The sequence below is a fragment of the Patella vulgata genome, chromosome 8, assembly GCF_932274485.2.
Source record: "Patella vulgata chromosome 8, xgPatVulg1.2, whole genome shotgun sequence".
Taxonomy (NCBI): Eukaryota; Metazoa; Mollusca; class Gastropoda; family Patellidae; genus Patella; species Patella vulgata.
The window spans coordinates 16,329,744-16,356,892 of NC_065886.2; the positions used below are offsets into that span (position 1 = coordinate 16,329,744).

The 27,149-nt window shown below is 35.0% G+C and overlaps 1 protein-coding gene across 1 annotated transcript in view; it reads right to left on the bottom strand.

Annotated features, from left to right (window-relative positions):
- The window catches only part of LOC126829714 (protein c-ets-1-B), an 87,903-nt gene extending 66,921 nt beyond the window's left edge, over window positions 1-20,982 (bottom strand). The window contains exons 1-3 of the mRNA XM_050559807.1: window positions 20,770-20,982; window positions 20,298-20,410; window positions 13,619-13,760 (exon numbers count right to left, since the gene is read on the bottom strand). Coding sequence (XP_050415764.1) covers window positions 13,619-13,760; window positions 20,298-20,405 — 250 coding nt within the window. The 5' untranslated portion in view covers window positions 20,406-20,410; window positions 20,770-20,982. The remainder of the gene's footprint in view (window positions 1-13,618; window positions 13,761-20,297; window positions 20,411-20,769) is intronic.
- Window positions 20,983-27,149: the final 6,167 nt, after the last annotated feature.

The window sequence follows — 27,149 nt, forward strand, 5'->3', positions numbered from 1 at the left end:
ACTATCATTGTCAGGCCCGAAGGATGTACCCCTGAAAATGGGGAAAATCTCAAAGGTTCTTATCTGCCCATGCACGGACATTCTAGTCGACAATTCAGTACAATAGTTGCTCTAGAAGCCCAGTCCCTGACAATGGGAAAAATCTCAAAGGTTCTTATCTGCCCATGCACGGACATTCTAGTCGACAATTCAGTACAATAGTCGCTCTAGAAGCCCAGTCCCCGACAATGGGAAAAATCTCAAAGGTTCTTCTCAAGGTTCTTTGCGGCCCATGCCCGGACATTCTAGTCGCCAGTTTTGTACTATATTGATCTAGAAGCACAATCCATTCTGAAACCGAAACCATAAATATTGCTCTATTCAACCAAGTTGTGTGCCAGGCAGTGTATGCAAAATGTTTTAAACTTGAGTTTATAATGCTTTGAAAATTTTTGGGCTGTTTAGTACGGTAACCATATGCGAGTTATGATAATAATATCAACGTTACCACTATCTAACCACATGTCACACTATCAGCTACTATCAGGGGTTTAAAGGTCCCAGGAGTTTTTAAAGGGCTACTTAACTTATTTGTAAACAGAAATTATTTACTATCACCTTTACAACGAGGACATGCTTAATATTCAAGGGCTATTTATCTTTCTCTGATCTCATTGGCTGAAATTTTAGTTGTCAAACAAATAGCAAATAATATATATTTATATCATAAGCCAGGTTGTTGTCACTTGGTTTTTTTTTATTATTAATATATCAAATGTCCTAGCTGTATGAGATGCAATCTTTTTATTGCCTCACCGTACAATCAGTCTTTATTATCAATTTTATTTCTAAAAAAACAGTATTAAGGAAATTCACAGGACATATTATTACTGTTTATTACTGAGCGCTGTTTTATCTAGGATTCTCTAATAACGACCCATGTATCTATTGTTAAAGTTAAAACAATATTTCAATAACAAAGTGGATAAAACCCATGAAGTTGAACAGGTGACCCTTCTCCTGTCACACACAATTGCGCAATCGAAACCATGCCAGTTGACTCAATGACAGACCTTATGATACAGGACAAAGGACCTGGCAAGGACAGCTTCTAGTCGATTTAAAATGGGGTTAACACCGACTGGGCTAATGAAGACAGGCATACACAATGCAGTGTACCATGAGGGAAATTTTGCCTGGACAGCGGCGCTACAACCTACTCTTATTTTGTATTCCATGTGTCAAGGGTTATGACGCAAATGGTCCTGTCCTACACCACTGATAAGGGGGAACCACAGCAGAAAACCTTGATGAAGTTTTTTGGCCAGCGCAGTCCTCCCAGTTAGCGAGCATACTCACTAAGCCACCACGGCTCCCTTATTAAAGGAACATTATTAAATATACAAATGATTGGAATATAAAAGTTCAGATAATTGCTTTGGACTAGATTAATGGATTCCAAGAGCCTTCCACAGAGAATAAACCAGTCTTACATATCTGAGATTTCCCCCTTAAACCATCTCCACAAAATTTCCAAACGCAAATGCCAATCAAATAAAGGAAATTTTTCAAACTCAGTACTCTTTCATATGAACAAAACTTGTAGTATTTAGATGTTTCAATTCATATTACTTACAAAAAAATATCAATGCATATACCAGTACATAAAAACAGCCAAACCCTTAAAAAGTTATTAAAAAAAATTATTCAACAAAAAATAAAACAAACATTGAGTGATTCACCATGATAAAATGTAATGCACAATAATCTGGGAAGCCTACATGTAATTTAAAGTCCTAGTATATTTATTTTATTGTGGTCTTACCATGAAAGAAAGATGTTCTTATTTAAAAATATTTGTGGTTAAACAACTTTGATAAATAATCTCTTTTTTCTACCCTTTCAGCCTGAGTTAGTCTTTACTTTGCATAATAAGTTTTAGGTTAAATAAGCATGTGGACAAACTTTAATGCATCATTTCGTTTAAAGATGTGGTTAAGATGATCTAGAAGCCTCCATTCCACTGTACAGTTGCGGAGCTGCTATGGTACAGGCTTCATTCAAAATGAAAATACACTCACAAGGGAGATAATTCACAAACGCAAAAACAGGAAAAAGGGGGCATTTCCCAAAAAACTGTATTATTCTATTGGAAATCACCAATGAGTTTACAAGAAATGTCACTGTAATTAAAACTCCAGTGTAAAGTCAGTTTTACTGTTTTTCCGAATTTCAGGTTGCAAACAAATTATAATTTTTTTTCACCGATTTCATTCGTTTGTTTCCTTCATCAAATGTGTAAAATCAAACCTGGACATAAGGCATCTGTCACAAACTTTGTCAGGCACAAATTATCCCACAACATATACTAGTCTTGAATATGTTGAGCTTTTAATGTCAATACACTGCTGCCTCCCTTTAAATGTAATGAATCATAGTTCATGTTATGAGGATTTGTTTGGGTTTTTTCTTTGGTGGTATTTTTGTTTGTTGAAGTAATTGTAATGCCTAACACCCACACTCTGTCAAATATAACTACCCCAGCTCAGATTACACGATGTTGTAACTTTCTAAAAATAATCTTGTATTCATTCAACTTTTACATTCTCAAACATTTTCTGCAGCAAGTTTTGGGAGACATTTTTTATAAAAGAATATGATGCTTACAACATCTGTCAATATATCCAGATTCTGTCTCTTTTTGCTTTTTCTAATACAATGCTTATTGAAGTGTCTGGGTTGCATTATACATGATATCTTCATCATATTCAAAATTTCATACTCTTTGAATCTCACAATGCTGAGATAGCCATTAGTTCTAATTTTATTTTAATTTGCAAGTCATGCTAATCTATGTATGTTTTGTCGACTTGCTACCAATAAATAGATACTATACTAAATTATAAATAAGTGGACATTGGCATTTTTATTCCTATGAGTGGCTGTGTGGGTAGGGGCCTCAGTGCACTGCCTATTATTCAGTTAAGACAACCCTGTCTTTGCTACATTGTCCAGCCTTTATCAGTGGAGCATAATTTAAAAATGAAATATAATTAAATGTCACTTTAATCCTATTCTAAATCTATATTAAATATATTGAAGGGTGTGGTGGGTCATATATAACTATGGTAAACCAGTAGGTTTATAGGTGGAGAGATCAATCATCAACCTAATTCAAACTTTCAAATCATAAGTTAACACTATTTCATAGTTTTTCTTCAATATTCTAGAAAGTTATTTTTAGAAGCTGAGTAACCAATTTATCTTGACATTGATGTATTGCTTTGATACTCCTGCTATTAAAGAGAATTCATATTTGTAGATTTAATGTCAATGTTTATTACAGCTGCTTTTCGTATTAAAAGCCCCCAAATCCCAGAAAGAAGTTTATTTTCACTGCAGATTAGTCCAAAAATGATTCGGATTGAGGCATTTCTACTCTTCACAAATTACAACTGTACAGGTTTCTCTATGTGCTCTTTGGGGTATACACAAGTTGACCTAGGTTTTCTTCCCACGGAAACAATTAGACAACACTATCATTGTCAGGCCCGAAGGATGTACCCCTGAAAATGGGGAAAATCTCAAAGGTTCTTATCTGCCCATGCACGGACATTCTAGTCGACAATTCAGTACAATAGTTGCTCTAGAAGCCCAGTCCCTGACAATGGGAAAAATCTCAAAGGTTCTTATCTGCCCATGCACGGACATTCTAGTCGACAATTCAGTACAATAGTCGCTCTAGAAGCCCAGTCCCCGACAATGGGAAAAATCTCAAAGGTTCTTCTCAAGGTTCTTTGCGGCCCATGCCCGGACATTCTAGTCGCCAGTTTTGTACTATATTGATCTAGAAGCACAATCCATTCTGAAACCGAAACCATAAATATTGCTCTATTCAACCAAGTTGTGTGCCAGGCAGTGTATGCAAAATGTTTTAAACTTGAGTTTATAATGCTTTGAAAATTTTTGGGCTGTTTAGTACGGTAACCATATGCGAGTTATGATAATAATATCAACGTTACCACTATCTAACCACATGTCACACTATCAGCTACTATCAGGGGTTTAAAGGTCCCAGGAGTTTTTAAAGGGCTACTTAACTTATTTGTAAACAGAAATTATTTACTATCACCTTTACAACGAGGACATGCTTAATATTCAAGGGCTATTTATCTTTCTCTGATCTCATTGGCTGAAATTTTAGTTGTCAAACAAATAGCAAATAATATATATTTATATCATAAGCCAGGTTGTTGTCACTTGGTTTTTTTTTATTATTAATATATCAAATGTCCTAGCTGTATGAGATGCAATCTTTTTATTGCCTCACCGTACAATCAGTCTTTATTATCAATTTTATTTCTAAAAAAACAGTATTAAGGAAATTCACAGGACATATTATTACTGTTTATTACTGAGCGCTGTTTTATCTAGGATTCTCTAATAACGACCCATGTATCTATTGTTAAAGTTAAAACAATATTTCAATAACAAAGTGGATAAAACCCATGAAGTTGAACAGGTGACCCTTCTCCTGTCACACACAATTGCGCAATCGAAACCATGCCAGTTGACTCAATGACAGACCTTATGATACAGGACAAAGGACCTGGCAAGGACAGCTTCTAGTCGATCGGATGGGATGAAAAACCTGTGTTCCTGTGTATACATTGGAGTACACGTCAAAGATTTCTAGGCAATTGGAGTTCGATATAAGAGGACAATTGCTCTCATAGCACACTGTTATACTCGTTTTTATTAGCCCAGTCGGAGCAGAACAGTAGAACATTAAACCTCATTTCATTTCATAAGATTTTCTCCAGTTTTAACTTTCAGACTTTATCAAAGAAAGTCTGGTTCTGATTATGGTTTTTGACCATGTCTACAGTATCAAGAATATGTTGACAACAATCTGATCATGTTGACAGCAACAGTAGAGATCTTTATGAAACCCAATTCAAGTAAAGTTTCCAACTTGTGATCAGAACTGATACATGTACTTGTCCTTTTGTAAATTTGTAAAATCTCTGAGATTATCAACTTTCATGGGGGGGCTTTAATTATAGAAAGGTGAATGTTCATTAAATATTTCATTAAAGTTTATTTTATTTCAGTCTTCTGTAATGCATTTTAATGAGGGATACTCCCAGATTTTGATATTTGGGTACTTAATAAACCATGCCTGATAAATCATAGTGTGATATACCACAAATAAACCCTTGTAACCTCATGTTAGAGTTTATATTAACCACCAGCCTCTATGTGGAGTGTAATAACCTCTGGTTTTATGAATGAAGGAGTGGTGCATGTGTAGGTCATGTGACCTGCTCAAATCTAGGACACTGTTGTATGGTGGCTTATATAGGCTATAGCTATTAATGTATAAAATATTGTCGTGCTGTAAACACTATAAAACATGATACACAACCAAGATTTAATCATACAAGTTACTTGCCATCTTTTTATTGTTGAATTTTTTTATTATTGAAATTGCAGTCAATCCAAGAAGTCCTTTTTGATCGTTTTGTGACTAAAAAAATGATTTCATGGCTGGCAAAAGGATTCTGCGCATTTCTTTTTACCCTTTTTAATACTCAAACTGCCAAGGCCTATACTTTGATTATTTTGAGACTAACATATGGTTTCTTTTGCTATGAACTAAAACCATTTTAATTTACTATTCTTTGAATTCTAACAGTAAAGGAATCTTTTGCAGGCATAAGCCTAGCTGTTTGTTTTCTTTTTGTACCATTTAAACAACTTGAATGATTTATCCTGGCCATTCCACCCCCAGGCATAACATATTAACCTGAATTGAATTTAAAACCTCGTCATAACAAGTAGAAATATTTAATACGCATATAAAATAGGTCTCAAAATACTTCTCTTAGGTAAACAAATATATCAATAATATCTGACAGGTATTTTGTTTTTCTAATCTTAACTTTTTGGGGGGATTTTATATTGGTTGTGTATAATTGTGTTTTTTGATATCAAGATTTGAAGAGTTGGTTCATATTCAAGTCTGTGTTTGTCACATGCATTTTTCGGAAAATATAAATTTTTCATGGTGTAATACACTCTAAAATATACTCAAATTAAGAAAATACAATCAAAATATTACAGTAGATAATCACCTAGTTTTGATTTATTTGGGGAAAGAGAAATGAGGTTTAACATCCACTCGACATAAACTAGATCATTTCGGGACTAACATCATATGATTCTATTTTTTTTCATTAATTCACTTGCAAGTAGGGATCTTCAGCAGTGGGAGGAAACCGGAGGACCCGGAGAAAACCAACGAGGTTGGACAGACGACCTTACTCCTTGTCACGTACAAGCGGGGAAGTGAAACCATGCCACTTGATTCAATGACAGACCTTATGATCCAACGCACACGCATTAACCATTCGGCCACCTACCCAATCTCCCGGATTCATTCTGATTAAAAAGAGGCCCATCAAAAGATTGTATCGAAGATTACAGGTGGCAGTGGGAATGGTTTTTGACTATATCCCATTTCTATCATCTGCTGAGAATTTCAAATTAATAGTCAAATTATTTTCAATTCATCAGATCTTGTAAATACTGAATGGAATTGAACCATTTTTGGATTGATATTCCTTTAAGAGAATCAATTATCAAAGTATTTTAGTGTACAAGAGATTCCTCAATCTTTCAAATGACGGTCAGACATTAAATGCAGGATAATGTGGCCTGTGTAACCAAATTAATGTTCCAAATTCAGACGTAGGCGTTGCTAAGAGAGTTTATTTTCAACAATCCTATGAAATTTTCTGAAAATTGGCTTATCTTTACAGAGTTTTACACACACAAAAAAATGTTATGCAGCAACTATCAAGTAGTTTATATATTCAGCCCCGTTATTAAAGAGATCATTGCGTTACTATAGCACCCTTACAACTTAACTCAATTTTAATACTCCGTGAAGGATTAACACTGGCTTACTACCCATAACCCTAATAATAGCAGACGACACATTACACTAACACAAAAATCCTACATTAAAAGCCACGTTCCAATGGATCTTTTTTTTCAGATTTCATTTTGTGTGTGGCATCAGGAGCAGGTAATCAATGTCTGCCGAGTTTTGTAATACTGATAATAATATAATTCACAAACATCAAACATTTTTTTTTTCAAGATTAGCCGAATTAATTCCTGATGGTCTCCCATTTTTTCTTTTAATAACGGTATGTGTGGGACGACCGACGACATACTTCTGATGTAAACAGGTCTGGTTCATGATTTGAATAAACAAAAACACATATTTATACATTTGCGTTTTTGAATTGCTATTCTATACCAATAAAACTAGAATTATTACATATATGCATAGATGGCATTCATAGAATGGTCATTTATGTTAATCCTGATAGACTTGACCAAATTATCATTGAAGAAAATATATTAAACAAAATAACAGCACACAATTTTTATCACTAACTGAATTGATTATGTCTTTCTGAAACCAAAAAGGTCAAAAATCTTCTATGCATATCGAACAGTTTGTCTTTAGTCAACAAACCCATGAAAACTGTGAGTTCATATCGGCATGGTTACCAGAATAACAGTTACACATTGTGATTGGGCCATCTTCAATAAATTATATAAACAACAGATTAATCTACACAAACCAGAGTCCAATCTTCCGGATCCTAACTAAACTACAAGTAACAGCAAAACCATCTTCATGAACCAGGATTCCAACTTCAATTCATCCTCACAAATCCGACACAGATCCTGACCAAACTAACAACAGAACCATCTTCATGAACCAGGATTCTATCTTCAATCAAATATATAAATATCAAATACATCTTCACAAATAAGAAATTGTTTAACATAGCAATTAATTCAAGAGCCTGAGTTTCAAAAGAAAGGAGGTTCATTTTAATCAAAATCATACTTACGTTATTTTAAGACTAACATATATGGTAATGTAGCATATAGTAATTTACTTCTGAAATGTTTTCGATATGAAGATTGTCGATGTCATTGTGTCCCAACATATTCTACCATATGGCTACATTTGTATCTTCTAAAGGAATATAAACACTTAGATGCAACCTCGGAAAAAAAAGTTTGCGAGTTCAATATCTGACAACTCACTAGTGAACTCAAAACACAATAACAAAATTTTGCTGGAAATTCCTGTAATCCGAAAAAATAACAACCACTTATTGGAAACCTTGATTAAAGTTGCCAATCCCAATCTTAAATTTGTTTTTACTTTTATCAGATTTTTTAAGGCTTAGCCTTAATTCCTTGCTAAAATGTTCAACTCAACATATCTTTGTTAAGTCTAAACTGAAATGAACCTTTCACTGATATTCCATTTAAAGATTCAATAATCACAATATTGTAATTTGAAAGTGATTGAAATTCCCTCAAATGACATTCAGAGATTCTAAGAAATCTTTAATATTTAACAGAGACATTTTAAAGACAGGTAAAAAGACGATATCTGATGACTTCCTACCATGAGTTATCTCCTGAACCCTGGTATTTACAACAAATATTGATAGGCTTAAGAAATAAAGACTTCATGAATCAGAGGTCTTTATCCACTGATGGGGATATAAAGACTCTCTCTATAAAAAGACTTATCTTCCTTGAAGACCTTTGCTCTTTAAAATATGGATTAGGCCAATAATGGTGAAGATTTTTTATTTTTTTAAAAAAAGACTTTCCGAATAACCGACTTTATTTCTTTAGCCATGATACCGTAAACACAGATATAATTTTTCGTGGTCTAAGATTGTTCCATTAATTTCCCTCGCTAAGTTAGCCTGAGGGCTATAACAAGTAAGTTAGTAATATATCAAGCCATCTTGTCATTTCACTCCCAACTCGCTGGCTGGTCGCCTTTCTTACATGTTTTCATTTAATGCTAGGTCACAGGAGTAGGTCACTCTATAACTCCACATCAACTTGTGGTTTTTTAAAAAAATAAACAAAGACATAAAAATGTTGTAGAACTGGGACAGATAAAAATGCTGCGTGGTTGCTGACAGGATCTTATTCTAATAGAAACACGTGTTTTTATCTACTTTTCTGTTTATAAAACTTTCACCTAATTGTCCTTGAATATCAAAAGTAAAATGCTAGATTTGTAAGCGGTTTAAACTTTGAAGGTAGATGAGAAGGGGTGTCAGGTATTCTAGAGAGAGAGTAAGCATATCAGCTGGATGACAGGTGGTATCAGTTGTTCATGAATGAGCAAGAATAACCTGCCTTATGCATGACAACTGTTATGATATGCAGAGTGAAATGATCCACATGTATATGTAAGATATGACAAGATTTCAGATGAGAAAGCACACTCATATTTCTTTATCTTTTCAATATAGACCACCATAGTCATATGCCAATCTTGACTTACTATAAGTATAACTCACTAGATGAAACATTTCCTGTCAGTCAATGTATAGGCCATAGAGAGAGAGAGAGAGAGAAAGAGAGAGAGAGAAATGGGGTTTAACCTCCACTCGACACAAACTAGGTCATTTCGGGACTAACATATGGTTTAATTTTATTTCATTAATTCGCTTGCACGTAGGGGTCTTTAGCAGTGGGAGGAAACCGGATTACCCAGAGAAAACCCACGAGGTTGGACAGGCGACCCTACTCCTTGTCACGTACAACCGGGGATTCGAAACCACGCCAGTTGACTCATTGACAGGCCGTATGATACAGCACGCACGTGCTAACCATTCGGCCACCCAACCCCCCCACAGGCCATAGAATTAAAATATTAAATTTAACCACAAATTTATAGATTTTATATGTAAAACACCACAACTGATATATAAAAAGAAATTTGGATAATGTTAAAACTGTCATATTGTTTGGAAATAAAATGTTTTTATTCCACAATAAATAAAGTATGTATATAAAAAAAAAAAAAATAAAAAAAAATTAGCAAGTGGACAAATTTAGAGCTATTATCACATTTATTTCAAATACACGTAGTCTTTTAATAAATAAATTTGTTTGTTACACGTAAGTTCTAATTTTAGTTACACAAACCAAGATAAGACAAACTAAATCTACGTCACTGTGTTCCCTTATTTTATCAGACATTCTTATCCTCCCAGCCCCTAATTTTCAAGTATCTCTCAACCCATTTAACCTTTGTACTATCAAACCCCTAGATTTAAACCGCGATAACATGAAACCTGCAATTATCTTATAACCCCTGTCGAATAAACATTAATCGTACCCTGTAATCAGAGATATACCACGACCCCTAATCTAATCTAAATGACCCCTTAATCTAATTTACTGTATTCTTACCTTTAGGCACTACATCAACACCCGATCTAATTTTGTTACAAAATTTTATTCAATAAAAAAACAATTTTCACTGAAAAGAATAAATCATGCCGATTTCTATTTTAAGGTCAAATACGTGAAATAGGTAATTGAAATCCTATTTTAGGGTCAAATACGTGAAATGGGAATAAGTTTTCGTAGGTGTTTTGCTGAGTTCTGTATTGCATGATGTGTGTGAAATACAAGTCAGTTATCGCGAACAAGGAAGTTATTCTCAGTACCTGCACCCTTTTTCTAGATTAAGAAAACTTATATAAATAAATATCCTTTAAGTTTCGGAGAAATGTAAGAATGTAATTTCCAGCGCAGATGTTGTGGTTGCTCAATATAAAAGAAGTTCTTACATAATCTTTGATTGGAAATTTTCATGGCCCAACATGTGCACAATTTAATGTTGTGGAAATATTTTTTTTATTGAATCAGTTCCGTCTTTCTATTAAATTCTCTCAAGTTTCTTTAAAATTCACTTGAGTTTTTTTTAAATTCCCTTAAGTTTCTTTAAAATTTACTTGAGTGACTTTAAAATTATCTTACGTTTGCTTAAATTTCACTCAAGTGTCATTAAAATTAACTAGAGCTTCCTTAAAATAAACTCATGTTTTCCTTAAAATTCAACAAATATTTTCTTTTATAATTTAATAAGTGAGTGATATTCAATGTGCCCAATAACCCTTTAAAAAAAATTATAAACACAACTTCAGTTTAAATATAGATCACATGATTTGATCTGTGTTTTTCCATAAATGTCAAATCCCTTTAAAACACATTAATAAAAGGGGCTATATAATATGAGTAGGTCAGATCAAGCCTTTTAAATCAATAAATATAAGGGTTGAATGATAGTTGTATAAAATTTTGAGGATAAAAAAGGGTTACTGTAAAAGGACTGTGATTATGAATAAATTGTGCTGTAGGGAGTTATTGATACCGAACAATACCATTTATATCCAATAAGGATCTTTATAATATGATTAATTTTATTGGGAAAACTTTTTATTTTCCACGAATAAATCATATTTTTCTGTGAATAGTAATTGATCAAAACAACTTGAATAAATAATTTGTAAAAAAGCTGAAAAAACTAGTTCTAAAATTGCATTATTTTCCTAGAACAAAAATTTGTAAATTTATATGAAACTATTATAACCAGTGATTACCTATATAACTTAGCAGTGATAGGGGATAAGTGTGATACACAATGCAGGGTGTGCTTTTTTTTTTTCAAAACACCTGATATATATACACGTGTACTAGGAGTCATTTCAGGAGTTCATATATATGTATATATATTCTTTTTCTTTTGTACTTTAAAAGACAATATGACTAAAATTGGAACTTGTAAGAAAAGATGGCGATTTGTTTGTTTAACAGACGGTAAATCAAACGAAAAACAAAACGAAATCTAAAAATAAACATCAACTTAGCGTGAGAAACAAAACCCAGTGTTTGCCCGACAAACTTTGTTTTTCGCAGCCAAGAGTTCATTGTTGCATCTTGTTGGTGATGTGGTTGGCTTTCGATGATAAAATAGAACACAGATGGCACTCTTTGACCGACGAACAGAAACCTCACGACAAATCCGACACATCGACTTTCAACCTGAGGCAAATTGTCAACTTTCGGTACAGTTCAATCAATACCTTGCACACCGTAATCTCCTGTACTGATAAAAAAAACTTCAACTCAAAGTCTTTGAAGCTTGTTTCTAATCCATCGCAGTGAACCAACAGTTCTTTAGGAACCCGTTAAATTTAGATCTTACGCTAGGTCTCAGAAAGTAATCTTCTTGCTTGTCAGATAAATTTTTAAATGAAATAAAAGATATCTCATACCTCCACGCCCAGCAGCATGTTACGATGATGACATGTTGAAATACAGAATTATACAAAATTCATCAGCTAACGAACTTTCAGAGAATTTCAGGCATTGTATTCAGTGTTTTTGAAAGAGTAGGCCTAAGCAAGGCATTTTCAACAAACTATTTATTGCCCTGGGAATTCAGTCTATTCAGACACGCTTAAACTATAAGCGAACATGCATTTAAAATCAGCGTTTATTAAAAAAAGGGGCAAGTAATTCACTAATAACATGCCAAAAACAAAAACTGCAAAGGGAAGTAACTCACAAATATGAAAGCAGTTGTGTCCTTTTAAATTTAAGTTATATGTACCACCAGATTGAAGTGTTGAGTACATGTAATTATAGAGTGTTTTATATCATTGAAAACATTAGTAATAAAAGCTCTTTGTTTATTTTCTACTTGATGTTAATATTGTTTACATCAGAAAGTAAACTGCATCTAAAAAAAAACACAAACAAAACGCGACTGTTAACGAACATTTTTATCGATTGATTCACTACTTCAATATCACAAATCATCAAAATCTATCGCAATATTTATTTTAAATTTAAAAAAAAAAAAAATCATAGAAATAATGATGCAATAAAAGGAAATGGGGTGTTTGGGTGTACCATGTACTCTCGTGTACCGGTAAATCGAACTAATGAATACACCTACATATAACATGGTTATGGCCGCATTGTGTTTTATGAATAAAGGATGTACATGTACAATAAGGTAGAATAAAATATTATATGTTTTTTTAATATTGATCTAAACTAGCACAACACATAGATGACAATCATTAATTAGTTGCATATTTATCTTTTTTTAAAGCATCAAGCAATTGATTGACCTTAAGCACAAAATGCTCATTATTGAACACAGTCAAGGTATAGACGTAATGAAACTAGACACCGAATGGCATCACTCTCACTTAATGCTGCCTAGATTTCTCTGAATTCAAACTGATAGTAAATTTTACATCATTTTGTTAGTTGCACAGGTGCCCCAACCAGACAAGTCAAATATAAAATATTGTTTTGTTTTCTATTTCTAACAAACATACATTATTAATTGCTTGCTTTTTGTAAAACCACTTTCGATGTACATATGTCGTTTTGTTTTCGATTTTTAACAAACATATAACATTTATTGCTTGCTGTTGTAAAACCACTTTCGATGTAGATGTCGATAATTTGATGAAATAAAATATTTTGATGTCGATCAAATAAAAATGATATTGATTCATTACTCCGTGCAGTTAGAGGAAATGTGAAAATGTCTGATGGTTTTTTTTGAAAATTTGTCTTTTGATGTGCTTGCAATATCGTGTTTTAGAACAGTGTATCATGTAATTTGAAATGTTTGTTTTATCCAAAGTGAATTGAAATTGATTTAAGTGATTTCTAGAAATAAATATTTTTCATTACTCACCAAGACTTTCATCGGAGAGATCTGAGAGGGACGGCACCTTCTGGATTGATGGCACGACTCGGTCATTTCGATACTTTCGGGATGACATCAGGTTCATCTTGCCTCTGTCGCAGTCTTTTGGTAAATCTGTGTCATAGGTCACCTGTCAGAAGATAAATAAAAACAGTTGTAGAAATTTGAAGGTTTTAATACAAGGTGGGGTTACACTATTCCATTTCATTTCTCGTGGGAGCAAGCGACTGTGTCAGAATGTAAAAACAACAATCACTAATTCAAAATATTGCTTTTGTACCAAAAACTGGAATTCCACATGCTTGTCAATATATACACAGGACCTTGATTTTTTGTTCCATCCAAATGACTAGACATTGCGATCAACCAAGGATATAGAAGTCCGCAGTTGCAGGAATATTATCAAATCTATAAACTGAGTGAAATAAATCTTGAAAAATATTTCTACAAAAATATGTTTACCCGTTTCATCTTTACAAAATAATATCAAAATTAATTCTAAAACTCGCGGTTAAGATTTTCTCAACTCCTTGATATCATAAACACATCCTCATCATGCCAACACTTTTTCTAGAATAAATCTTCTCCAAAATTCAGAACAATTTATATCACGGACGACTCGCAGAAAACTTTTTCCAAAACTGTGAAAAATATCCATAAAGATAATGATCAACTAATGACATTTTGAATTGTTTAATTTCAGACGAAAAAAACACTTTACTGGCGACTTAAAATAACTGTTAGTTGCGGATATTTTCACAGTTTGGGATTTTTTTAAATCGCCAGTAAACGTAAAGTGGTTTTATTGTCAGTGAAATTAAACAATTTAATACGTCATTAGTTAATTATCTTTACAGATATTTTTCACAGTTTCGGAATTTTTTTTTCTGCGAGTCTTCGGTGATATAAATTGGTCTGAATTTTGGGGAAGTGGTTTTATTCTCTGGTTATGAGGTTAATTAGCACATCTTGCAGTGTATTTTAACTCGCAAATAATGTGGTTAAATAAAGAAGCTAAATCGCTAAAATTTAGCACGTAGAAATTGACACAAATGGGGCACAACCCATATAATAATGTAATATGAATGTATATAAACTAATTTACATTCAATTGCTTCTGTTTTTACACTAATTTCAAATCAGTTATGTTCAGCTAAATACACCAGAAGTCTCAATCGAATGGCAATCTCTAGCATCTGGTTATTACAGTCTACAGAAATAGTATTTATTGCGCATGCTTTACAGATAAGAATTCGACGTCACCGTTTGACATGACTTAATTGTGGAATATGTCAGCCTCGTTCTTTGAGTCCCTTGTTAAAAATGGCGCTGCAATAGTAAAATGTTTATTTTGTCTTAAATATTGGATATCAGAAGTCCACCTTTTCCCGGAAAGATCACAACATCAATGTTGATTTAAACTGACAAATAATTCATGTTTTCAATGTCGAAGACTTTGGATGATATTCAGTTTACTTAGCTATTGAACAAATGTTATGGTGTATTTCAATTATTACATTTTAATGATAATGAAATCACTTTTAATCGATTATATCTCAACATTGGCTTTATCTAAGGATGTCAAAGTTTAAACAAAGGCAGACTTTTATATCATAATTACTGTAACTAACAAGTGACATGGTTTTGATTCCATTCTTGTACGTGACAAGGAGTAGGCTCCTCTAGTTCCCTCCTACTGCTAAAGATCTGACATGCAAACAAATATTTTAAATAATATTGTATGGTAGTCCTAAAATGAGCTAGTTTGTTTTGAATGGATTGTTCTACTCACATAACCAATCAACATATAAAATAAAATCAAAGAAGGCTTTCAATATATAAATCAAACTATTGCATACATGTCTTAGACTAGGTTTATATAGATGACCACAGGCCGAACTGAAACATTCACAGCATTTAATTTTCCTTTGGAGCATTGACACGGTGTGCTTGAACACTTAACTGTCCTGATACTGAGGTATGATTATTAACCACATCACGTAGATGTGGGGGCCAAAGCAGTTGCGCTGTAGGGCACTAGACTAAAATGTCCCTGTGTGGGTCGATAAGAACCATTGCAGACTATTCAGTGCTGGTTCTCACTTGTGGCATCTGAGAGGATGACAAGGAAAGTGTGCCTAGGAGCTTGGAGGGGAAAAAAGAAAATAAGATCCAAGGCAGGACACTAGTTGTTAGGATGGGACACAAAAACCAAGTGTACACACTGGCCTTCAAAATTATCCCCCTTGCACAGCACTCACACATAAACGCAGAAATCAAAAATACTATGTTCATCTCAAAATGACGAAGTATTGAGCTGACAAGACCTCATCCCATTGAAATGGGGTTTAATGTCCCACTTTTCTGCTCCAACTGGGCTAATGAAGACAGGCATATGCCATACAGTTTGCAGTAGGGGAAATTTTGCCCAGACAGCGGAACTATGGTCTACTCTTATATCGGAAACCAACTGTCAAGGGATCTTTTACGTGCATGCCAATGTGTGCACGGGACCACAGTTTTTCTTCCCATCCGAATGCACCAATGACAAGGAGGAACCATGCCGGAAAATCCCAACGCAGGATCGAACATGGGACCTCCGCATTAGCGAGCTATCGTCTTACTCACTGAGCCACATAATTATAATGTTATTTGGGCTGAAATTTATGTATACAGGTAATTTTTAAAATTTATTTCATGATGCTATCTAATTTGAAGTACATTTGTACCATGGACTTATTGTACAAATTGTATGCCATGTTACAGATTAATGGCCTACATGTATATCTATAAAAATATATCTAAAAACTCTGATATGATTTTAAAATGTATGTCATGTGCATGTAATACAAACTTTAAGTTCAAGATGATTGATTGATTTTTTTTCTCTGTAACATATGTTAGGTTTTCTAATATTATATCACAATATAACTCTAGGTAAATAAATGTGTATATCAAATGTATATCTTGGGCATGTTCCTAAAGCAATGACCGCGAGTTTTACAACATCTAGCCGTTGCTAGATTAGTCAGAAATTTCGAAACTTATAGCTATGTTATCTACAAGTGTATCTTTACCGAAGACAAGTGAACAGCAGCGCCCAATCAGAGGTTGTGACACAAGCAGCGCCCAATCAGAGGTTGTGACACAAACAGCATCCAATCAGAGGTTGTGACACAAGCAGCGTCCAATCAGAGGTTGTGACACAAACACACTCAAATCAAACATAGCATCCTCCATGGAATGTTTGACATTGAACAAACCTTGAACGTTGTTACTCGATTATCACAGGTAGATAATTTAGCTGGAAAACGCAAGACTCAGTATTCATGATGATCAAAGAATCAGATAGGCTCTCAAGCTGGGCTTGTACCCAATCGAAATTAATGCCGAAATATGCGGGGTACCACATGAAGGGCTTGATAAGATGTACGAAATTATGTGGTGGCCATAACTTGGATCTACAGTTAATGAGGGTTGGGTGGGTGCAAGGAGTAGTATAGTCACTTGTCCAACCTCATGCTGGGACCTCTGGGTTGCCTCACATGGCTGAAGAAAACAAAACATTTTTGAAATAAAATTATACTAGGTTAGTCTGTAAATGACCTAGTTATTATGGAAGCGGCTTTAAACTGCCTTCCTCTCTCCACCACCCATATCTCTCTCTCTCTCTCTCTCTCTCTTTTAACAAACCAGCCTAAAACACTGAAAGATAATCTTGCCAGAAATGAATAATTGGTCCACAAATTAACCTTAATGTAAGAACTTTTCTGTTTTCATTTTATAGATTTTGTGGCACAAAAGACTACATAAATAGTTTCGATTTTTGAACGATTAATGCAAGCTATCACTTGGTTTAGCTAAGAGTAGGAGAATGGTGACTCATATACACGGCAAAGTATATAGCAATTAATCTTTCTTGGAACACCCAATGTCACTTCTCAAATTTTAATATTTCACATAGCCAACAATTTTTTGTTCGATTCCATCAGAAATATTAATATTTCTGTACCCAAAAACCCTAGCTGAGTTTTACGTTATACATCTGTACATAGAAGGGTTTTTAAATGGTCTGTGATATTATCAGCTAAAACACACAATGTTTGCTCTAGTAAACAACCTATAAACCTTTCCACAATATTGACTTACAGACAACGCAAATTAAAACGGGGAGAAGATTCGTGCCGTAAGTCTGACGACCAGAAATAGAAGAGCAGAATGAAGCATTGTGGGCTGATAATAAGGCAAGAGCATGACATCTCTCCACATGTCAACACCACAAAAATATCACTGGACAGCAACAAAAACCAAAGGGGATAATCACGGTCCTTCATTTCTAAAATAGATCAGACCAAGGTGACAGGACCTTGCAGTATGAATGAATGAACTTCTATACATGTAGGGTTATAATTATATATGTAATGTACATGTACACATCATGAGATAATCAGAATTGAATGAGTACATGTATACTGTTATTAAACATACATTATGCAAGAGCTAAATCTGCCAATTGCAGGTCTTTCTTTAGCCTCACATGTAGGTCTGAAATGTTATCTAAATTGCTAATTAGACATTAATTAACTTATCCAGACCATAATCAACTCATGATGTCATCGCTAGCCTGCGATATTTACTGGATTAGGATCCAATCTGCTGCTCTACACTCATTCATGTTTAAATCAAGAAATGGATAATCCAGACTATGTATTTTATCGTACCGACTTTAGTAATGTTGTTCGAGGCTAGGCCCAAAATTCAATCGCTAAATTCTTGGTTCAGAGTGGATCAATCTGAATGAAATTTTCAGCAAATTCCCTTTACATTATCTAGTTTTTAACTATGATAGTGAGAACTGTCAGCTCTTTATCTAATCATTCATAATGGATCTTTAAGCTAAGGATATTGGTGTAGGGAATTTCAGAACTAAATATCACATCTCCATGAGGTAATTCCATTGTTGGACAAGAATGTTCCTTTGGATAGTGTCAGTGGTGCAGGATGGAGAGCCTGGCAATTCCAAGCATCTAGTTGATCAAATAGGATGAAAAACTGAAGTCCTGTGTATATATACCATTGAATGAACTTAAAATATCCCCTGACAGTTGGAAATCAGAATAAGAGTTAGCCCTACCACCACTGTCAGGGCAAAATGTCTCTCATAGTAGGCCTACAAAGCATAGTGTATGTACTGTCTGGCTTGTTGGTGTAAAAAGTTAAACACCATTTCATTTCAAAATGGTTTCAAATCATACTGTGGACTTAACTTTAAACCACTGGTGAACAATATAAAATAAAATGCCATAAAGTCTTTCCTCAATCTCAGTAAATCGTCATCTTTCTAAATGTGTTTTGACTTAAATTACACCATTGTTAAATCTGTTTAAATGTCAATGACAACATCTAAAGTTTCTATTGAAGATAGCATCAACTTCATATAAAATTGTGAAATTTTGAATTCAAATAACCTTTCACAAGTCTGGTATACATGTGATTTAATATTCTGCTTTACATTATATTTTCAGGTACAAATTAATGTAAATAGATACTTTTGATATTTTTATCAAATTTTGTCTATATTTATCTTTCTAGATGAGTATCTTCCTCATAACTCACTGTTTTGGGTTAACAGAGAGAGAGAGAGAAATGGGGTTTAACGTCCACTCGACACAAACTAGGTCATTTTGGGACCAACACATGGTTCGATTGCGCGTAGGGGTCTTTAGCAGTTGGAGGAAACCGAAGGATCCGGAGAAAACCCACGAGGTTGGACAGACGACCCTACTCTTTGTCACGTACAACCGGGGAATCGAAACCCCGTCAGTTGTCTCAATGACAGACCGTATGATACAGCGTGCACATGCTAAACATTCAACCATCCAACCCCCCGTTTTGGGTTAATAATACCTCTCTTACTGTGAATATACCCAGTTATAACACTCAGAGAATATTCCTCTAACCCTTAAACAGACAGTTGAAAATCAAAATATGTGTAGGTCTAAGCACTGTTCTCTACACACACACTCAATGGCATCAACCCATCTTCATTAGCCCATTTGATGTAGAAAAGTAATTGTTGAAACTCATTTCATATATTTTAAAACAAGAAAAAAATAAACGCCAAAAAGGAAATTAATCAATTTTTATAAATAATTCTCTGAATGGGCCTAGCTACAGAGAATAAATTATATCAGTTTACACACCTTTTATGAAATCGACATGCTATATCCTGGTTATCATATTTTATGTAATATTACACTTAATACACACTGATCAATTATTAATTACTAATTACTGGAATGCACGTTACCTAATATACATACAGTCACGGCCCCTTAATCACGGCAGTAGGACAGCAGATCGTTGCAAAGAAAAAAGATACAGTCGCTTATAATTCCCACAGCAAATAACATGAGAAGAGGTTGCTCGCTCCCCGCTAAAACCAAACTAAAATAACACCCCTACAATAATAAACAGATATAAAGGGCTGTGGTGACACCTGCATCGATAGCCCCTGATCATAGATTAGGGTGAAAACCACGTGACATAGGTGTTATCATGGCTTACAATAACCTGCTGTAACCAATTCAAGTTTTGTCCATTCATAAAAACCAGTGTCTTACATTTCATTCACAAAATATACACTCCATATCAAAACGAGGCTTACCGTAGGTAATCGCATGAAAGGGCCACTGAACCTTCTCTTTTTGGGCTCGTTTAAGAAGAAATCGCCTCCATCCATTCCAAAATCATTTTGATAGAACTCTAGATCCATTATATCTGTAAATAAAATTATTAACAGTTAGTGAAGACAGCTGTCAGGGGTTCAAAATGAGGTATTTTTCCAGCACTAGGTTTCATTCACGGGTTTAGCGCCATGTTGAAATGTGATATGTATTGGAGACGGCTTATTAAATGGCTATATGGCGCTATAGAAGATGCGCAAATGAACTTCAAGAAAATAGCGAAGCAACCACTGCCCGGGCTATCTGTAGTGACAGCTAATAAATATTGACACATTTAACGGAAGATATATGCTTTTTTATTATTCATGCATTGACTCTCCAGAAAGTAAATTTAAATAAGCTATATTTCCGAAAGAAAATAGAATACATCTCAAATAAAGTTGTGTGACTCACGTTTTTGTAACTCCCTGCAAAGTCCGATCACTTGACACAGAATTTAATTCCAAGATACCATCGAATTGAATTGTGCTATGGAGAATGGTATCCTAGCAGTTCACAAGTCACAGAACAAATGGATGCAGATGTAACTACTGAGTTAGATCATCGATTTCAAAGCAGCGAGAAATCAGGTATCGAACACATTGGCTTTTAAAAGCTTGAAAACAACTTTGCAAGACGCATACATAGAGGCACATAATACTCACTTCTCATTGGATGATTTGTGTTTACCGCGGGGTCAAGGGGCGGGATTGACCTCTGAAAGATAACAGTAAAATTTACCCACTTGTGACCCCAAGGCATACACGCTATCTGTTTGACCCGTATAGACGCGATGGGTTTGGTAATTTAATATTTGCGAATGTACGTTACAGAAACTTATATAAAAACAGTTATGATATGAATGAATGAATCGCGTGATGGTGTTTTTTATGTTTTATAGGTTATTTAACCAGAGTGACGCTATAAAGTTTCTGTAAATGTGAGATAAGTAATTTAGGCTACAGCCACCTGTTAAAAAATATGGGACGCCATGTCTTAAATTACATACACTTGTACATATTATATATATAAATTTTATGAATTAAAAAAGGAGTTAAAGCTCGCTGATTTAGGTCAAAGTAAAGTGTCGTAATGGGTTGATCTGATGTGTCTTTTTGATTAATGGTGCATCAACATCGAAACGATTAAATTTTTGTTTCGATATTATCAAGCAGGATATAATTTTGATTTCGGTTTTGGCTTAATCTGTCGACAGAAGAACACACAATTCGTTTTATCTCTAAATGGATTTTATATGTCGATTTTTAAAATGATACACATTACCCGCATTCCATCTCACCGACAAAAGGAAATGAATTTAAGGATACATTATGTAAGATTTAGATAAAGAGCTAACCATTCTTGCTATAAGAGTTCGTAAATAGATAATTATGGAAAATGAATATATTGAAAATTTCATTCAAATTACTCTACTGCGAGCGAAGATATTAGCCTCTCAGGGTTTGACAAGATGTGTGCATTAATTGCAACCATCGTACTGGTTGTTGGAAGCTAAGCCTCGCTTCTCCATTTTTAAATTATATCAAAATATGGCTGAACCATTCTAATCTACTTAATATCGGAGACATCCGATGGCATCGAGAGTTGATTATGGTCTTGTCATGTTAATAAATGTCTAATTCTTTTTCAGGCCCAAAGAAAGACCTTGACTAGACAGATTTAGCTCTTGCACAATGTATGTTTAAAAGGGGTTTAATGTCCGTTGTTTATGCACCAATCGGGATAAAGAAGACGGGCATACATCATACTGTGTGTTATGTGAGGTTTTGCCCAGACATGAGCGTGTCCGTGTACTCCTCATTATTAATGGAATTCCAACCAGGGCCGTAACTAGCTCAGAGCAACGAAGTGGGGGAGGGGGTGGGAAGTGGTCTCGGTGGTTCTGTAAAATTGACGGGCAATGTATATCTATTTTTTATGGTCGACATTTTTTTTCACGGGGGGGGGGGGGCTTCCCCTACCCCACCCCCTGCGCCCTCCGTAGTTACGGGCCTGATTCCAACTATCAAGGATTCTTATATGTGTCTGTGGGGGTTTGGGTGGCCGAATGGCTAACGCGTGTACGTTAAATCACAAGGACTGCCATTGAGTCGAGTGGCGTGGTTACGAATCCCCGCTTGTACGTGACAAGGAGTGGGATCGCCTGTCTAACCTCGTGGTTTCTTCCTGCAGTTAAAGACTCCTACGCGCTAGCGAGTTATTGAAATAAAATTGATTCATCCCAAAAGGACTGATAGTTTGTGTCGAGTGGGCGTTACCCCCCCCCTCTCTCTCTCTCTCTCTCTCTCTCTCTCTCTCACTCTCACACACACATGTGCCAGTCTGCACCAGATGTTATGTTAGTCTCGATATATCTCCTTCCGAAATTATATAGCATTCAATTTTATCAAATTAAATACACTTATATGGATATACTACTTCTGAATTTATTAACATGCTACGTTTTAATACACATACAGATATCGTTATTAAGCAAACAATGATATTTAAGAAAAATGTGGTGCAATATATAGATAACAATTGGAAACCATATAACAGATTAATCATAAATTACAACGAATTAACAAGAAGAAAGAAGTAATATATTGATGAGCAATTACAACGGATTAACAAGATGAAAGACTACTATATTTTATCTATCAAAATTGTCTCTTTAAACACTTTAATCGGCCGACCAACCCTCCCCTTCTAACTGGCCGTTGCACATGAGAAGTCCATTTCTTTCATTTTGCCGACAGTGTCGATTATTTTCACCTGAGATTAATGAGTAAAGATTGAAAGACAAAAAGGTGAGGGTATTAGTGACGAACGGTGTCATTGTGTTAATACATAGACAATAAAACGTATTTTATAAAGTGACAATACCGCTTTAAGCGATCAATTTGTTGTGAATTAGTTGTCGCTACCTGTATTTGTTAAATGATTGACTATATATATGTATGTTTTTCTACAATATGTGATCAATTGATCTATAGGTATGTTGAATTCTGTGGGTTATTTTATAGAATTAGTCACTATCTGTATTATAATTTCCTATCTGAAACAAAATGTGTGAATTACACAGAAAAATAAGTTCGTATCTATCAAAGAGCCGTGTTTTCTGACGGTACGTTGAAAATCTCAGGTCACGAACATTAGTTGTTGAGGGGACGATCGAAACCTTTAAGGGAAGCAAGTCTCTAACTCAGTATCATCCCCAGTCATCGACATTGCAAACACGACTTATTGGTCAATTTAAATCAACATTGATGTTGTTATTTTACCGTGAAAAGATGGGCTTCTCACCCAACACAGGCAACGAACCCTGGACCGCCTGGTTGGATCTATTTGATAAGGCCAACTTCAAGTTTGGTCAAAGGTCACGCGATGTAAACAAGGCTAGCGCTAATCCCAACCCTAACCCTAGACCTAGGCCTAATGCTTACCTTAACCCTAACCTACAATCTCGCTACATCTTATCGACCTTGACGTCTGATATTAATTCTAAAGTTGGGTATTCCACGAAGAGTATGGAGGGAACGCAACTGTATGTGCACAAATTCTCTCTCCCTAAAATTACACCATGTTAATCCCAAACTTATCCAACACCGGCATCGAATCCTGGACCGCCTGGTTAGTGATACACCGCCTTACTCACTGATCCACCTTTGCTCCCGTCTGATTTTCATTTTAAAGTTGGGAATTCCAAGAAGAGTTGGGGGTGAACGCAACTGTCTGTACACATTCCACCATTCTTTCTATCTAAAAATAACATGGGTTGGTCCCAAAGTCTCTAAACTCAATTCCATGTACAATTTAGGTCTCTTACTATCTTTTTTTCTTTGATCGACATGTTTTTGTTTTGTCCTATCTCGTTAAATTGATGGATATTATATCGTGTAACCCGCAGACGTCAAATGATTTTTATTGGTGATACAATAAGGTGAAATCGATCCAAAAACATTTAAATTCGATTTCCGAGAAAGCCAGATAAAGGTTTTATTTAACATTTAAAAAATCGAGATAGGTTAGAAATTAACCTATTTTAAAGAGACAGTATGTAAGATTTAGATAAAGAGCTGACCATTCTTCTTATAATTAAGACCTGTCTGACTTGGGGAAAGCCCCCACATTTATGGTTAGATTTTCGAAAAATACATTTTTCATGCATGGAACAATATTTCTGGTAAGTTTCAGCCATGTAACTGATGACCATATAAAAAATCCCACTTTTAGGGCGTGGCCAGGTGGGCTTTAGGACGATATGACTTGAGGAAAACCCCAACATTTTTGGTTAGATTTTTGAAAAATATGTTTTCCAAGTATGGATCTTTGTTTCCAGTAAGTTTCAGCCATGTAACTTATGACCATATAAAAAGCCCCATTTTTAGGGTGTGGTCGGACATACTTTAGAGCGATCTGACTTGGGGAAAGCCCCCAAAGTTTTGATTAGATTTTTGAAAATTGTATTTACCAAGTATGGATCTTTTTTTCTGGTAAGTTTCAGCCATGTAACTTGTGACCATATAAAAAGCCCCATTTTTAGGGTGTGGTCGGACATACTTTAGAGCGATCTGACTTGGGGAAAGCCCCCAAATTTTTGGTTAGATTTTTGAAAATTGAATTTAGCAAGTGTGGATTTTCGTTTCTGGCAAGTTTCAGCCATGTAACTGATGACCATATTATTAGCCCCGTGAGGCGATATTGGGCGTGGTCTGACTTGGGGAAAGCCCCGGAAATTTTGGTTAGATTTGTGAAATATTTACTCCGACTATGGATACCATTGTCCCTACAAAGTTTCAGCCATGTAACTTATGACCTACATTTACCAGGTTTCACTTAAATTTGGAGTCAATATAGGCCTGTTCTCCGATCCATTATCAAATGAAATAGAATATTGTTTACAAAAAAAATCTCTATTGTCGGGCCTATATATTATTAGTGTTTATGTAGATATGGCGGGAATTTCTAATCCACTAAATATCATAGTCTTTGCGAGGCATTTAGTAACTGGATAGACCAATAAACTATAACACATACTTATGGAAAACAGCTACTTAATTATTTGGGCGACGTTTCGAAGAGTATTCTCTCAACGTTATTAGCTGGATAATGTTGAGAGTATACTCTTCAAAACGTCGCCCAAATAAATAAGTAGCTGTTTTTCTATAAGTATGTGTTATAGTTTATTGCACTAAATATCAGTTAAGTTATCCGATGTTGATTATGGGCATATTATGTAAAAAATGCCAAGAAAATAATTTATATAACATCTGAAGCCAAACAAATCCCTACAATGGGTAATGTCTCTTTAATAAATCTATAAAATGTTACCCCACACAGCTCAATATACCTGTAGATCAATTGTAAAAACATAAATATAGTCAATCATTTAACAAATACAGGTAGCGACAACTAATTCACAACAAATTGATCGCTTAAAGCGGTATTGTCACTTTATAAAATACGTTTTATTGTCTATGTATTAACACAATGACACCGTTCGTCACCTAATTCCCTCACCTTTTTGTCTTTCAATCTTTACTCATTAATCTCAGGTGAAAATAATTGACACCGTCGGCAAGATGAAAGGTTGAGGACGTCATGGCGTAACTACAAATGTTTACAGCCGGCCGTACCGGTCGCTTGTCTACGATATCACCTTAGGTGGAATTGGACGTAAAACTGTAGGAACGAACGAACGTGCCGGTCATCTGTCGGTTATGCCCCCCTCCCTCCACCTTCCCAGACTGACTCACAAACGCGTATTCAGACTATTCCAGGCCGTGAGCACACAGCAGCTTGAAACTTGTCCACTACAGCCTTCTTTATGTTGTCTTGCAACCGAAATCCCACCTTATACCTTCCCGGATTTGGGAGGAGGGTGCCATAAATGAAATGCTGAAAATATTCTCGTTTAGAGTCCAAGGAGTCTCGGCCTACGAAGCCGGTCGTCAGTGAGCGTCGAAGGCGCAAATTGCTTTCTCCAACGCTGTGGTTGGGATCGGCGCGAAAATTTTGAAAATTAAGCGGTCGCAAATGCGTTTTCCAGCTATTCCAGCTCATGCGTACAACTTCTAGGTGGTCCAATAATTGAAATATCTATTTTTATGGTCCAATGTAGCTTTACTGGTGTTGATGACCTGAATCCCAATCAATCAGACTATTTTAACTGCAGCATTTATCGGTCACCAGAAATTTAGCTTTCCGACAAATTGACGAAACAAATAATGATAATGCCTGGAGTAAAAGACCGGGAGTACAGCAAATACAGGTACGAAGTGGTCAGTCCAAAATAGCCTTATTGATATGGGTTTTCAACAGATATTCCACTCTTTTCTGTTAAAGCTGCATCAAAAAATTGGTTTTTTGAAAAAAATATTTATGATGCCAGAAAAACACTTTTTATAGACCCCTGTTTATTACACTGAATTTAAATGTTTTAAATCTTATTCCCGAACAATTGATGCAACAAATAATGATCGGTGTCCGAACAATGCCGCACAAAGCAAAATGGCCCCAGACAGAATATTTTAATCCATAGCCAATGTTGCATAAATTTGCCCAATCGGAGCAGAGCAGTAGGACGTTAAACCCCATTTCCTTTCAATTCATTTTTAAGAGGAAAGTGAATGAGTGAAATGGGGTTTAACTTCCAACTTTTCTGCATCCCGACATCGCGAAATGAAGACGGGCATACGTTGTACTAGGATGGAAATTTTGCCCTGACAGCAATTGAATTACAACTTTCAACACTCTTCGAAAAATCGCCCATATAAATTAGTAATTGTAAT